This window comes from Mesocricetus auratus, unplaced genomic scaffold, assembly GCF_017639785.1.
Source record: "Mesocricetus auratus isolate SY011 unplaced genomic scaffold, BCM_Maur_2.0 Super-Scaffold_100020, whole genome shotgun sequence".
Lineage (NCBI taxonomy): Eukaryota > Metazoa > Chordata > Mammalia > Rodentia > Cricetidae > Mesocricetus > Mesocricetus auratus.
In genome coordinates this window covers 36,379,353-36,394,241 of record NW_024429201.1, presented here as the reverse complement: position 1 = coordinate 36,394,241, position 14,889 = coordinate 36,379,353, and the positions used below count along the sequence as shown (strand labels likewise).

Here is a 14,889-nt window from a genome sequence, read left to right as displayed (position 1 = left end):
GTGACAGATTAGGACAGTGATGTAACTTCTTCCCCAATGATGCGACTGCAATTTTCCTCTGTTCCCAACTATACTTTTGTTCTTATTCAGTGTCTTTAGTGCAATGGGCAGATAGAGTCAGGGATAGTATGGGACTGGGCATCAACCATGAAAGTGTGACTGATGCCTGGATCTACACCCTGCCCAGCCATCTCACCTCCCACTCCTCCACGTCTCTGTTTTTGTTGGAGCTTACAAAGCACTACAACCATCCCTTACTATGTTTACGTTGATCAGTGTTTTCTTGTTGGAAAGACATACAGACAACTCTGTAAGTAAGATTACTTCACAGAGGAGCAGGCTCCCCCACAGGCACTGAAGAAGCTCAAGGAAAGATTATCCTAGATCAAGACTCAAACCAGAGGCAAAACTTAGGACATTTTTCTTCTCTTTTTTTCCCACACAGAAAACTTTGATGAGTATAAACCATCCTTGGATTTCACCCTCACTCCAGTCAGCAATAAACATCAGGCCACTGAAAAACTTTGAAAAACAATATAAAAAGAAGTGAAGATATTTCCAGATATGACGAAAATATATACTTTAAATGCAGTATTTCTACAGTTCATTTTGGTGTTTATAGACCTTTTGTGAATTCATGCCAGCTTTATTTTTGTTTTAAGTAAATCCAGAAAATATTTTATCTTGAAGATTAAGATCTTTGCATAGTTTAATACCGAGTCAGGTAGATACTTGATCAAGAAATTACAATTGCAAAAATTTTCATTATAAAACCTAAGCATGCATTGTGCTCTTTGCAGCTGAAGTCTCAAACCTGTTATTTAAAAGCTTTATAGAAGGACACAGCAAGATGGCACTAGTGAACAATGTCTACTTTAAAATAAAGTGGAAAACTCCATTAGAGAAGAAACAAAATGGGCTTTATCCTTCTCATGAGAGCTTGATATCAGAATTTACCATTGATTCATTAGCAAAATTCTCAGTATGATTTTATATGTCATTTATTACTATTTGTCTAATCTGGATAAACTGTTATGCTAAAATATAATCTACTGTTGGCTACTTAATACCTCTCACTAGAGCAAACTTAGCCACTCCAGAGCCAATGTGTCTACAAAGGATTGGATGACTAGAAAAAGAACAGCTTCAGAAAGCCACCAGGAAAAGCAAAGGCCTCCTGAAATGCCTTCACTCACACACCTCTTTCAGGCCATGGCCACCATCTACCAGGAAAGCTACCAGCGAAAGTGCAAAAACATAAAGACAGCAGCGTGTTGCCTGGATGTACTCACAAGTCACCATGAATGAGTCCATAGATGTGCGGCATGCTCTGATGATAGATTGTCCTCAGAATAACAATGAGGAGAATCACCACGAAAGATGGAAGCCCCCAGCTCAGAAGGCAGAAGGGCAGGTATCGCCTCTGGGTGTGTTCATCATTCATCACCAGCACATACCAGAAGTTCACAGACTAGGGAAGGGAACAAAAGAACACGAGCAGGCGCTCTGTTAACAGCACAAGACACAAACTCTGCTGTTGTAGACATACAGAGTCACTCCACAATGAAGAGTGAAGACCAGCTTAATACACAGTTTGAGTTGGATTGACTTTAGCTAAGGTATTCCTTTATCTCAGATATTCAATGCAGGGGACATGAGGAAATATTTAGTTCAATGGGCTTTTTCTTTTCCCTACTCTGTTCTGCCTTAAACTTTGTCATAGTCTTTTGAATGTTCTGTAAATATACCTCTGAAAAACAGACACTATTATCTAAACCACCTCCCACATGGACACATTCATGATGAGGATGAAGAAATAAATTCCTCTGGGCATTCAGGAATTTTGACAGTTTTTATACAGGAGCACCTAATACATGAGAGGCCAGGCTCTACCTCACCTCCTGTGTGTGTGTGTGTGTGTGTGTGTGTGTGTGTGTGTGTGTGTGTGTGTGTGTGTCAGAGAGAGACAGAGAGAGAGAGAGAGAGAGAGAGAGAGAGAGAGAGAGAGAGAGGGAGACATGAGTACCTAAGACATGATAGGGCAGGCTCCATCACAAGTTTGTGAATGTGGGGGTTGGGGGGGCACTACTGAATCAAAAACACAGTTAATAGATAAAAATGCCACAAGCAAGAAAGACTATGGTCTGTTTTTGTTTTGTCCATTTGTACTTTCTTGTTCATTCACTTGACTAATATTTACCAAGTACTTTGTAAATATCAGAGGTCAGGCTAGCCACCGAGGACATAGCATTGAAAGGGATGGGATGGTATTTACTATTTTGAATCATAGATTCTAACAAGAGGGCAACAAATTAGCACGAGAAACAGTTATTTTATATTAAAACCATATCATGTATCTTCTAGTTCCTAGGATAAAAATATACAAGGGACAAGTGCTTTGAGTTAGGAGGACGTTGAGTAGACTGGATGGATGGAATGAGGAAAACAAACCACATAAATGTTATTATCGGTCCCAAATACCACATCAAGCTTGTGTCAAAGCCCAATCTAGAAGTTCTATAACCCATCTTCTATCATTTTCTTTCCCTAAATGCCTTACTTAGCTGTCACTTAGTACAGTAGTAACACTGGCTGTCACCTCATCCCATAACATCTACTTCCCGCAAAATAACTTCCTGAAGTTATTATCATGGAGTGTGGGTATAAATGAATTTCACACCCATGTTCCATGAGGACAACCAACATGGAAAGTAATGGCATTTGCACGGTCTGTTTCCTTATGCATGCATGGTTATCGGGGAGATGAAGCAAGGCATAGTGTGCTGAGCACACACATGTTTGCCACTGCAAAATGTGATCGGATCCCTCAGATCTCCTAGAAGGATGTGGAAAAGAATAAGTAACTTATGCCCCAAACTCTTAAAGATACAGTGTAAGCCCTTTTTAAGTGGAAAATAAGTGTGCCTAATGCTTGTGGGAAGGCTTTTAGATGCTGTTTACGGAGGCTTCTGAGCAAGATCCTATCTGGACCATTTCAGCCTTGAGGGATTATACTAGGCTAAACTTGGGAAGAATAAAAATATTTGGTTCCTTGGAGATCTTTGTCTTTGAATTTATTCCCTTATCTTTAGGCACATCTGCATACATCTGTAATTATAAAGCATGTTTTGAATGGTTCCTTATGCAAATTTGTTCTAACTGCTCTTTAACAGTGATTAAGCCCAAAGCTTGCTGTGTTCCCCCCACACCCCCATCTCATGCACACCTCTTTCTACACTATGCATAGAGTGTAGACTCAGACCAGCAGACTGCTGTGCACTGGGTGCTGAGGCATCAATGCTGGCTCTTAAGAGGATGAAAAGTCGCCCACATTAAAGATCACTACAGACTCACCAGCTGAGTGTCTGTGTGCATCTGTCTAGTGAGGCAAACCAGCTCTGCAGAAGGGGCAAGTATCTGCCTGGAGGGGCGCTAGTGAGGGGTTTCTATGTTGATGTAGCATGGTAAAGTTTGGGGTTCTCTCTAATGTCTGTTTTCACAAAGACAGTGATTTCTCTGCTAGGATAACTGAAGCTTCCAGTACCATCTCAGCCGTTGTTAGACATTTGCCACAGTCTTATTAGCTAAGCAGAAAGTGGGACGATGTGGTGAGTGTTTTCTAGGTTGATCTATGAAGAGCTTGAGCAGTGTTGCTGGATTCTCAACAACCTGATTCAGGAAAGCTAGCTCCATGTCGTCACCTTTGGCCAGTTTGAAAAAATGCAAATGCCTTCCTAACAGGACCCAATCATTGAAATATACTATAAAGAAAGCATTTCTCAATATGTACCATTTTGACATAGGATGGAAATACTAGTTAAAAATATTTTAATTATTCTAGACAACTGTGTGGTCCACATGTAAGATTTTCTCCAATTAATTCAAGTTTTCCTGAATTTCCTCTTTCTTTCTTTCCTTCTTTCTTTCTTTCCTTTCTTTCCTTCTTTCCTTTCTCTCTCTCTCTCTCTCTCTCTCTCTCTCTCTCTATAGAAGGTTTTAAAATGTTATTTTATTTTTACTTATGTGTATGTGTACATAAATGTAGGTGTGCCTGCTGAGGCCGTAAAAGGACATCCAGTCCCCTGAAGAGGAGTTACCGGGTCCTGAGATATGAACTCTTGTGCCCTCAAGAGCAACAGATACTCTTAACCACATGGCCATCTCTCCAGCCCGTACTGGAAGGCTTTTTGAAGCAGGGTTTATTGTAGTGCAGGCTGACCTCAAACCTCCTACCCACCCGATGATGGTCATGGATTCCTCATCCTCCTGTCTCCCTCCCAAGTACTGATATTAAAGGCATGACATGAGAGTCACACTTCACTTTACATTTTGTTTAAATATATTTAGGTGGTCATATTTTGAGATGGCACATCTAGGACATGAACTCTCTTTCCTGAGCCCCATCTCTCACTTTCCCTAACCACACGCACTATTGGCTTAGCAGCTCTATGTGTCATACGGCCTTCTTCAGCTGGTCCCAGCTGCTGTTAGGGACAGAAGCCTGGACAGTCTGGAATAATTTCTTTCACTGACTCACCTTGTAATCCCGTGACCACCTAAGCTGTCCATGAAAATAAAGGGAAATATGAACTGTAGCAGCTGTCCACAGCAATGTCTAGAGAGAAAGTGTGATTGCAGGGAAGGCTGGACAGACAAACGTCACTCACAGCTTTGGCTGAGTGAGTGATCCTATATACTTTCCATTGTCATGATTCAATCTTCTTTCAGTTTAATTTAGTTTACTTTTGTCTTCCAAAGTCACTGTGTGTGTGTGTGTGTTTGTGTGTGTGTGTGTGTGTGTGATTCTTGAAACTAAAAGACGATGATAGAATAAGCATTTAACTATCTTCCTGTCCTCACAATCACAGCTCCTCTATTGTAATATAATGTAAGAGTATTGAAGTCATCTGTTCTAGTACATACCTCTAACCTCAATACTCCAAAAGCGGGAGCAGAAGAATCAGGAATTCAAGGTTACCCTCACCTATGGAGCCAATTTTAGGATGGCTTGTGCTATAAGGAACCTTGTATTAAATAAACAAATAACTGAAGACTAGTTATATTTAAGATTTATTTCCATAGAAGTTCATGTAAACATTGATAATAGTATCTTATATATAAGACCTTATATTCTTACCTTTCTATAACCGACACACAATTTACATGTAGGTAGAGATCCATGTACCAAGTAGAAATAAATATAGATATGTTTTTCCTCTGCCCATACTCTTTTATGATAACATTTAATAAATAATGATAGATTATTAGTATATACATTGCTGAAGCCTAACTATGAGCTGTGGCAGATTAATTCACACATTGGTTACATTATTACATATACAAGTATCTACACAAGAAAATAAAATACATATCTTATTCTTTTAGTTATTATATATCAGAATTATGGTTTTACATGTTCTATAAACATAAATTCATTAGTTAAATACTACATGATCATAAAATTGTTAGTATGCTAGCAAAATATGAAAGAGAAATGATGCTTACTTTTGACTTGATGCATAGCATTGTGTGTAATCTACAACTATACAAGATACTATTTCTATCCATCATCTTATGTTCTTAATCATTTATTTTAGATGCAAATCTAAGAAATGTTCCCACATGTCCTCCTTCCTTTTTTTCATTATTTATTGCATTAAAAGAATTGCAAGGCTTTTTGAGGCTTGATAATTCAATATTTCCTGGGTATGTTATTTTTATCTTGGTAATTATCAGTCTGTTGTCTTCAATACTTTTGAAGTCCTGTCAAATTAGATCAATGACAAAGGAAAAGCATGGCTACTTTTAGCATCCCCTTTCCTGTTGTTATGCTCCAGCCCTCTCTCCTAAGGAATTAAGAGCCTGTATGTTTGTTTCTCCATAGTCATGCTATATGGAGAAATTAAGGTATAAGATATAAAAGTTCAAGCATAAATTTAAGTGATATCTATACTATTCTACCAATTTAAGAATACATTCTTCAAAGAAACTTTACCTTTAAATTAAAACACTGAGTTTGAATTAAGCAGTGACCTTAGGAATGAGAGGAAGAGAGGGTAGAGACAATGCAAGACTCTCATTCATGCCTTCTGTGACTGAAGCAGACTGCTATACAGTGATTTAACATGGTAATGTCAGTGATCATAAAACTGAACCAAATGAATACCAAAGCCAAGTTACACTTCCATTCACCTCTACTATACATGGCTACTGCAAACAATCACAGTTTATATTATACCCCTTCAATTAACTCATGATCTGGTAATCCAATTGGAAGCATGTCTTGTATGACTATACATAATAAAGTCATAATATCTCGGAATTCTATGCATACTCTCTAAGCAAACAATTTTGTTTATAATAAAAAACCAACTACCATTAACAGAATTCATTAGAGACTACAAAAATAAATTTCAGAACTACTATATTGCAGCATAGAAAAGAGTACAGTTGAATACTGTGAAAGTAAAGATTTCCAAACATAAAGATATACATACATTCACATAAAAAGTATGTGCAATCACAAGGATACACATGTGTGCTTGTTTATAGATTTATAAATATTTGTCTACTCATGGGGTATTTGTGGAGGCATACACAGGAAACCATTAGCAGTGTTTACCTTTGAGCCTGGCATTGGGGACAAAGCAAAAATGGCAAATATATACACTAGTAAGAAATAGATGTACAATTGATTTGACGTCACTCTGAAGTGTTTTTGCCTTGTAATATCAGTATGTGCTATCTACAAAATGAAAGAAAATCAAAACAACTAGCCAGCAGCATAGAGGAAAGACGTTCCAGCATTTTAAGTTCTCAGTGTCAGTCTAACCTACAGTAAACATGACCCTGGTGTCTTAAGGAAATGGGAAATGATTTCAATGTTCACACTGAGTGGTCTTACACGAAGAACAAACAGAAAGGCAGGATAATTATCCTTGGCCAAATAAGGAGTTTGTGAGTTGCTTGCTTCAAACCAAGTAAGCAAACTTTGCTGCGTGACTTCCCAGTGGGAGAAAGGGAAGCCTGGAGAAGGGAGTAAGGTCATTGGCTGGGTGGGGGTGGGGAGAGGGGGCTATGCTGAGCAGCCTTTGGGGCTGGTGTGTGCTCCTCTTGAAATCAGCGTCTTCCCCCATACCAAACACATTCCTCTCTTCAAAAAAAGATACGAGTTATATCGGAAAAGTAGAGTATTCAATGTAGCTCAAGATCTCTGCTATTTGAGCTGCTTGTGTTAGCCTCACCAGCACCACAAGTCCATGCGCACAGTGTGCACTCTGGGCCGGGCACAGGGCCAACTTCCTGCATGGATTAATTAGTTTCGTATTTTCACAGTTTTCAAAGATGGTGCAACTGTAACCTGATCTGCAAGATAGGCTTAGGGAGGTTATATAACTTGTTTATCAATGAGAGGTTCCTCCTGGCAGTCTAAATGTGATCTGGGGTGTTGAAAACATGCGGCAGAAAAGTAAAGTGAGGCCGTTTAAATTTGTTTACCCTGACATTGAAAATGTGATGCAAATACACTAACTGTCAGTCTGTTATTTTTAGATGTTTGCTTTAAGGACACTTTTATTACCTTTATTTACGTGTGTATTGATGGCTGCATATGAGGCTGTACCCATGTTGATGTCAGAGAACAACTTACCAGAGGCAGTTCTTTGCTCCCAGCATGGGGGTCTCAGTGATTGAATTCTGGCTGTAAGTCTTGACAGCAAGCATTTTGCCCACTGAGCCATTTTGCCAGCCCACCCTGAAATTCTGGTGCTCTTAACCCAGGGACTAAAGATCAGTGATTAACTCACTGTCATCATCTTACTCATATAATAGCCTCCGATTCCCTCCTGTACTGATAAACAATAAGAAGCAAAATCATCAGAGTGTTGACATTCGTTGATTTTATTTTATGTGTATCCGGGTTTTGGCAACGTGCATGTCTGTATACTATGCGTGTGCTCTTTCCAGTTTTTAATCAAATGTGACTCACAGGACTGGAATAATACTAGCCTATCTTACTACATAGTGATTATTAAGGTAGACTCAGATTTTGAAAGATGGTTTTAGCACACAGCATTTTATGGAAAGTACAGGTTGGTAAAATGACAACATCAGAACATTAAAACCTTAATAAAAGTAACCTACCTAAACCTGGAGTTATTGGGTTTCCCCCTTGTGGTCACACCACAAACCATGAAGGATGTGTGGTGCACCATCTGTAATAAATTACATTTCACTGCCACTTGCAACCATCGTCCTAAACCATGAGCCACACAGAAATGCAATTAGTCTTCTAAATATGCACCAGCCACGTCACACTTCCTTGCTCGCCAGAAACGTAGGCAAGGAGTAAACTGATTCCCATCAACTCTGGTTAAATCTTATACAGCCTCCGGTTTAATATCCCCAAAGCACGGACTCCACCTGAAGTACATTTAAAAGTCATTTCTCTGTTTGAATTTGCTTCACTGACTTGATTCACTACGTGTCTAGAAATAGTCTCTTCAGGTCCGATAGTATTATTGGCTGTGAATGCTCTTAACTTGAATGACATTTCCTTTCCTAATGTTTGATCCTTTTGCTCTGGTTCTGCCAAATGCAGACCCCTGGTCCAGGCTTCTCTCTCACAGCATCTGTCCTGGAATTACAGACAGAGGCATCTTCCCAAACCCTTTCCAAGAGGCTACCTTCTGATTCCTCACATGCGAGGATGGGAACTGTGAACGTGGTCTTGTGTCCCACGGATGACAGTGCACTGTAGACCATAATACAGATGCAGTTGTCTCTGAACTCTTACTCTAGTCACAGTTCACATTGCCACCGAGTTCACGTTAAAGTGGAATTCCAGCCATTGATGTATTTCATCAGTGATGTTGTCTTTTAATAACATAATCTGTAAGTACAGGTCCTCATATTTGTTCTTCTCGTATTGGTTCTACCGGGAATTCTCCAACAGACAGCTTCCTGTTGTGACTATCCTGTTATCTCTGTATATCCTCAAATCTGATAAGCAGCTTCCTGTGTTTTCATCTACGTCGTTAATCAGAAACTCAGAATATGTCAGGGACAGGAGCGAAGACCTTCAGCACATCTCTGCAGACTCAGTCCAGGTGGAGTGATAACAACCTCTATGATCATCTATTAAAAACTTCATCTTAGACCACATCCCAGAGTAATCTGGCAATCAGAAGACCTAAAAAGTTTACTCTGATTTCAGGAAATATTTCAGTTTTATGCTTATGGCTTAGGCTTATTTATAAAGTAGCTGACAGAGATATTAGAGAAATGACATATTTTCCATGATTTGAGGTGCTGGAAGACCACGCAGCACTAACCCTAGGAGTTAGAAATGATCACCTCGATATGCAGAATCAGGAACACATCTTGGAGAGAGGTAATAATTTGACTGAGATGTGCTCAGACAGGGACAAGGTCAGAGGCCTACTCCAAGAATCTCCCTCTGTCACTACATAACTGCCACTTCTACTCTTGTTAATTATTGGAAACTCTTTGCTTCTTCACTGCTTCTGACTTCAGCTTGGGAGGCCACTCTCTATCAGGTACTCATGCCAGATGTGGGGAGCATAGGGACCGCCATCTCCTGCATTCCTGACAACCAATATATACCCTAAAGTTCTGCATTAACAAATAGAAATACCCAAAGCTGTTTACTTCGTCTCTACTCACACTTGTCTATTTATTTTTAAGATTTATTTATTTATCTCACATATATGAGGGCTCTATCTGCATGTATGGCTTTATGCCAGAAGAGGACATCAGATCCCACTATAGATGGTTTTGAGTCCTCAGGAGATTGCTGGGAATCGAACTCAGCATCCCTGGAAGAACAGCCAGTGCTCTTAACTGCTGAGCCATCTCTCCAGCCCTCGACACTTGTCTATTTGGCAGGGATATTCTGCCATTCTTCTGGTACAGTTAACACTAGTAAGTAGCATCCCCCAGTCACTCTTCTCTACCTCCAATTAGCCACAAATAGGGTTATCTTTCTAAAATCTAAATCTAATCACAACATTACCTTTCGTCAACCCTGACAAAACAATTCCAAGTTCTCGCTCTACAGGGCACATATGCCACGTTCTTCTTCTACTGACTAGATCCACCTCATTCCTCCAATCTGTGCTCTCCAGTGTTGCAAAGTTACTAGACATACTCTGCACTTACACCCTGGGGCAGTTGTGATGGCTTTATTGGAATTATTTCTGCTTCAGTACAGAGAATAACAGGGACTAAAGACTGCCTCACCCAGCATCACGGGAGGGAAGCAGTGGTGGGGAAGAGAATGGGCAACCAACCTGAATGAGCATCCAGCTAAACTGGCACAGATACAGGTAATGTATCACAGCGGCCACGACAGAGCAGCTCTCCGCGCTGAGGTGAGGACTCGCGTATGCAGAAGCCAGGAACACAATCTGGAGGAAACAGAGAGTTCTATTTTTAAATTGTGCTAGATTAATGAAGGCTGTCCAGAAAAGAGACCACTTTCTCATCTGAACCTATAATCAGATGAGTCAAAGGCAAGATTGCCCGTTGCCTGGCTCACGTAAGGGTCAACCTCAAGGGACAGTGTGTGAACTTCTGTTTGTCTAAGAACCAATGATGGATATAACATTAGGTTCTGTGTTGCTCAAAGGCTGTCAAGAGGAAATTCTGAAAGTAAACCACACCCTTGTCACCGCCAGACCAAAACCACAGATTTGGAAACTGTTCATTCCAGCTAGGTCGGGAAGAGAAGGCAGCATGGGAATGCCATTCCCAGCTAGTGAACAGAGAGAGCAAGAAGAGTCTTTGACTTTTATCTCATCTGCCACCTCTTGCCAGGTAGCAACATGCAGAACAAACGGGCTTCAAGTAAATCTAAAATCTCAAGTCTCAAAACTACCTAAGTGGTGGGGTTTTAGCATCACCTTCACGCCTGTGTTTAAAGTTGCCCTTACAGGGAAGATGACCATTTCCACGTTACTTGAATTGCATCTCGATTCTCTGTCTCCACAATACTTGAATTTTAACTTTTTTTATAAAAAGAGTCCTCATCACCTTGCACCATACTGTGAAATCATCATCATCATTTCACTGACTAGACTATAATCTGCATAAAGGCAGAAATTTTTACACTTTTTTTCATTGATGAATTTCAAACACCATATATTTGGTACCTGGTAGATAGCAATCAACACTTATTAAATAGATGATCAAATCAGGTGAAAGCTCTTTGTATTCTTCCAAGAGAAGACTATTATATCAAAACTTATGATGGAAAATACAGTCAGAAAAAGAAAGATTGGAGCAGCAGTATAATACTATATATAGCATCTAAGCAAATAAACTCTGTTTAATTGTCTCAACAGTAGGAGTAAAGTTGGCAATCAATAAAGTGAAGCCCTTTTCTATCCTAAAATTCCAGAATTATTTGTAAAACTGAAGATTCCCAACTCAATTTTCTGTTTATTTTGTCCTGGGCTTGACATCTTTAATACACACTGTTAAACCAGCAAGTACAAGCATTTAAAGTAGAAACCATAAACTCGCAATGTGTTGTTTCTTAACAATAGCAGAAAGGAGTGGCCCCAAATAAGCAACAAAATCCCTTTGCCAGAGCACAGTACACAGGAGTTTTTCCATCTTTCAGGTTTGTCCTTAGAGCCTGTTCAGACTTTCCTAGACTTCAGTGTAGCTTCCGTGTAATTTCCAAATTACAAAAAACATATTTCATAAATTTAACCTTGTGAATTCCACAGAAAATCACCAAACACCTTCTAGGACCTAAATATTGGGACTTGGCCTTAAAAGTTCTCAGAAGCAAAATTCCATATGAGTTCCACCTCCAACCGCAGAATCATTGTGACAATTTGTCTTTGTTTTTTAGCACAGTGGCATCTCTTTCTAAGAAGTCTTTATAAATGTACCTACAACGACACTAAACTTCTCAATCTTTGATTCTGAGGTATAAAATTGGGTAGAAATTTTATAGTTTCTTTACACTCAACCTGAACAGTTTGTTATGAAATATAACCATGCAAATTTTAACTATGAATGTATATTTAGTCTTAACACTCTGTGAAACTGTAGACGGTATGCTAATTTAAATATATTTTCCTAATATTTTTCTTAGAAGCAATCAATTCGCTGCAGGTTATTGTTTAAAACTGCTCCTGCTTCCAGAAGATAGCTTCAACACCCCAAATTCCATTCACAGGGTGTGCTATCTTCAATTTTTTTTAAGATTTAAATCTGTCTTCCTAATTTATAAGAACACCAGTATAGTTTTGTGAACCATAAATGCTTTTTCAATCTGCTCCCCGAATACTGGGAATTACTTCTCATTGTGAGGAAGAACATTAGTCAGCAAGACAAAGACGAGCTGCCTCAACCTTTAACCAAGATGAGCTTCAAAATACTTCAAAAGCTTACAAGTCATGTGAACAAGCCTACTCCAGATAATTTATCTAAATACTGAAGTTAAACAAAGTAAAATAAAGCATATCTTAATGCATGAGCAGTCCACAGAATCTTAAGACTCTATTGCCCAAGAACAGATGGGCTATTAGCATTGTTCTTTCCACAACACACTAAGAGACAGCAGGATAAAGATTATTTTTCTAGCTGCCCTAGGAGACCAATTCAGATGAATACTGTAAAGCATAAGAAGCTGTCCTTCAAAGGCTCCCAGTTCCCATGTGTCGACCTGTGCTATACCTCAATTCCTATTCCCCTTACAGAACTGTGCTGGTCAAGAAGGGGACATGTGATGACAAAGGTGACTGTGTACCAGCATGTCACCATGTGCCATCCTGTGTGCATACACGTCAAACTCACCTGTGAATGCTGTCAAGTTATACTGCTTTCATCACAATTAAATAAATAATAAAAGATTGTTTGTGGGATATTAACTAGTTTGTAGATCATTAAACATGTTTTAGAGTCAAAGTGGAATTCAGAATCTGGTGTTCATATTTTAAGACCAACGATTTAAGTCTTCCTAAAAAGGCATGATGTTGTTTGCACAGCTAAACCAGGTACAAGCCTCATCTCAAACTGCTGAAATTCTATTGATTCTCAATTTGTATTAATTCAGGGCTTACCACAGGTTCCTAACAGTAACTGAAAAGAATGCCAAATGGCATATTGGCCACTGCTATTCTCATCTCTATATCGTTATATGTTCATCATAACAGAAGTTAAAAGAAAATATAACCACCTAGAAGAGAGTCTTGTGGAATATTAAACAATGTAAAGATGAGTTGAATTTGTTTATGTTGTGGAAGGCTACTTTACCTATGTATAGATGTGCTTCATTTGTTTAGCTATGTAAAGATAGTACATTTGTTTTACCTTGCCCACCTAAGGCACCTGATTAATCTAATAAACAGCTGAGTGGTCAATAGAGGCACTAGAGGCTGGTGGGGCTGGTGAGCAGAGAGAATAAGTAGGAAGAGGAATCTAGGCTTAAGAGAGAAGAGAATGAAGGAGAAAGGGAGGCAGATGCCCAGGACCAGCCAACCAGGCAGCCGCCAGAAAGACGGACACAGAGGAGGCAGGGAAGTAGGACGCACGGAGGAAAGAAAGATAAAGAGCCCCAAGGCAAAACACTGACGAAGAGAAACAGGTTAATTTAAGTTAAAAAAAAAAAGCCAGAAGCAAGCCTAAAGTAAGTCCAAGCATTCATACCTAATACACCTCTGTGTCATGATTTGGGGGCTGGTGGTCTGAGCAAGCCAGCTACAGCGTCTGACATATCAGTCATTTGAAATGAAATACAACTCTTTCTTCCGGTGGATGACAGCTCTCCTGTGCTAATGGGGGGTGTTGAAATATATGTGTCCCTGCTTGCTGCTAAATAAGAACTAATACATAATGAGCTTTCTCATTATTCCAATTCTTATTACTTCTTGAGATATGTTCTCCCCTTCACCCACTTTGCTCTGGTGATTTACTTTTCTCTAAATTCATTCTTCAACTTCTCTACTCCCTACCTGTCCCGGACCTACTTAGCTAATTCTACCTGCCTACACTAAATATGGTGTTTTCTAGATTCTCTCATTTTAAAAGGAGGTACTACACAGCCAAGTTTAGTAGTTCTTTCTTGTAGTAGACTGTCTACAATGGAAAGCAGCTACATTCACAATGTAATAAAAATGTCACAAGTGTTTATAACAAACAGAGTAAATCTGAGGGGCATATAGAGAATGGCTAGCACTGTGAGTAGGACCCAAGACCTGTCCAGAGAGATTCCAAAATCCTGTCTGCTTGCAGCTCATTCGCCTTTAAACCCATACCACCTGGTAAAACACTTTTCCCTGTGTGAAGTTACTGATTTTATTTGCTCCTCCTTATCTTAGCTAGAATTTCTTTATCATCTTTCCTAGGCATGGTTGTCAACTTTGTCATCAACTCATGGCTATTTCAACCAAACACACATTGAGGATGTCAGACAAGTGTTCAGCCACATAACAAGAAACTCCAGTTCTCCATGTTTCTTAAATATAAGAGGAGTAGGTGTCACACAAATTTCAATTCTTAGGTGAAGAAAACACCAGTATCTCAGAAAATCATGTTTCTAATAAGAAAAGGAAAACCCAGTCACAGACACACACACTTAGGGAAAAGGATGTGTGATGGCATGAGGAGATGGTGACCAGCCAAAACCAAGAAGAGAAGTGTTACCAAGCCTGCAGACACCAGAAACTCACCAAACACACTTCCCTCTTAAAGCTATATAGTGAGTGGTACTTTGTAGTGGCAGCCTTAGGGAAACAAGTATGGTGTGTTTACTCTTCCTTCCTTCCTTCCTTCCTTCCTTCCTTCCTTCCTTCCTTCCTTCCTTCCTTCCTTCCTTCCTTCCTCGCTTCCTCCCTCCCCCCTCTTTCTTTCCTC

At 39.5% G+C, this 14,889-nt stretch overlaps 1 protein-coding gene across 1 annotated transcript in view; it reads right to left on the bottom strand.

The window, feature by feature from the left end:
* Window positions 1–14,889, bottom strand: part of Adgrv1 (adhesion G protein-coupled receptor V1) — a 518,174-nt gene that overhangs the window by 160,759 nt on the left and 342,526 nt on the right. The window contains exons 83-84 of the mRNA XM_040729011.1: window positions 10,311–10,427; window positions 1,293–1,471 (exon numbers count right to left, since the gene is read on the bottom strand). Of these exons, the coding sequence (XP_040584945.1) occupies window positions 1,293–1,471; window positions 10,311–10,427 (296 nt within the window). The remainder of the gene's footprint in view (window positions 1–1,292; window positions 1,472–10,310; window positions 10,428–14,889) is intronic.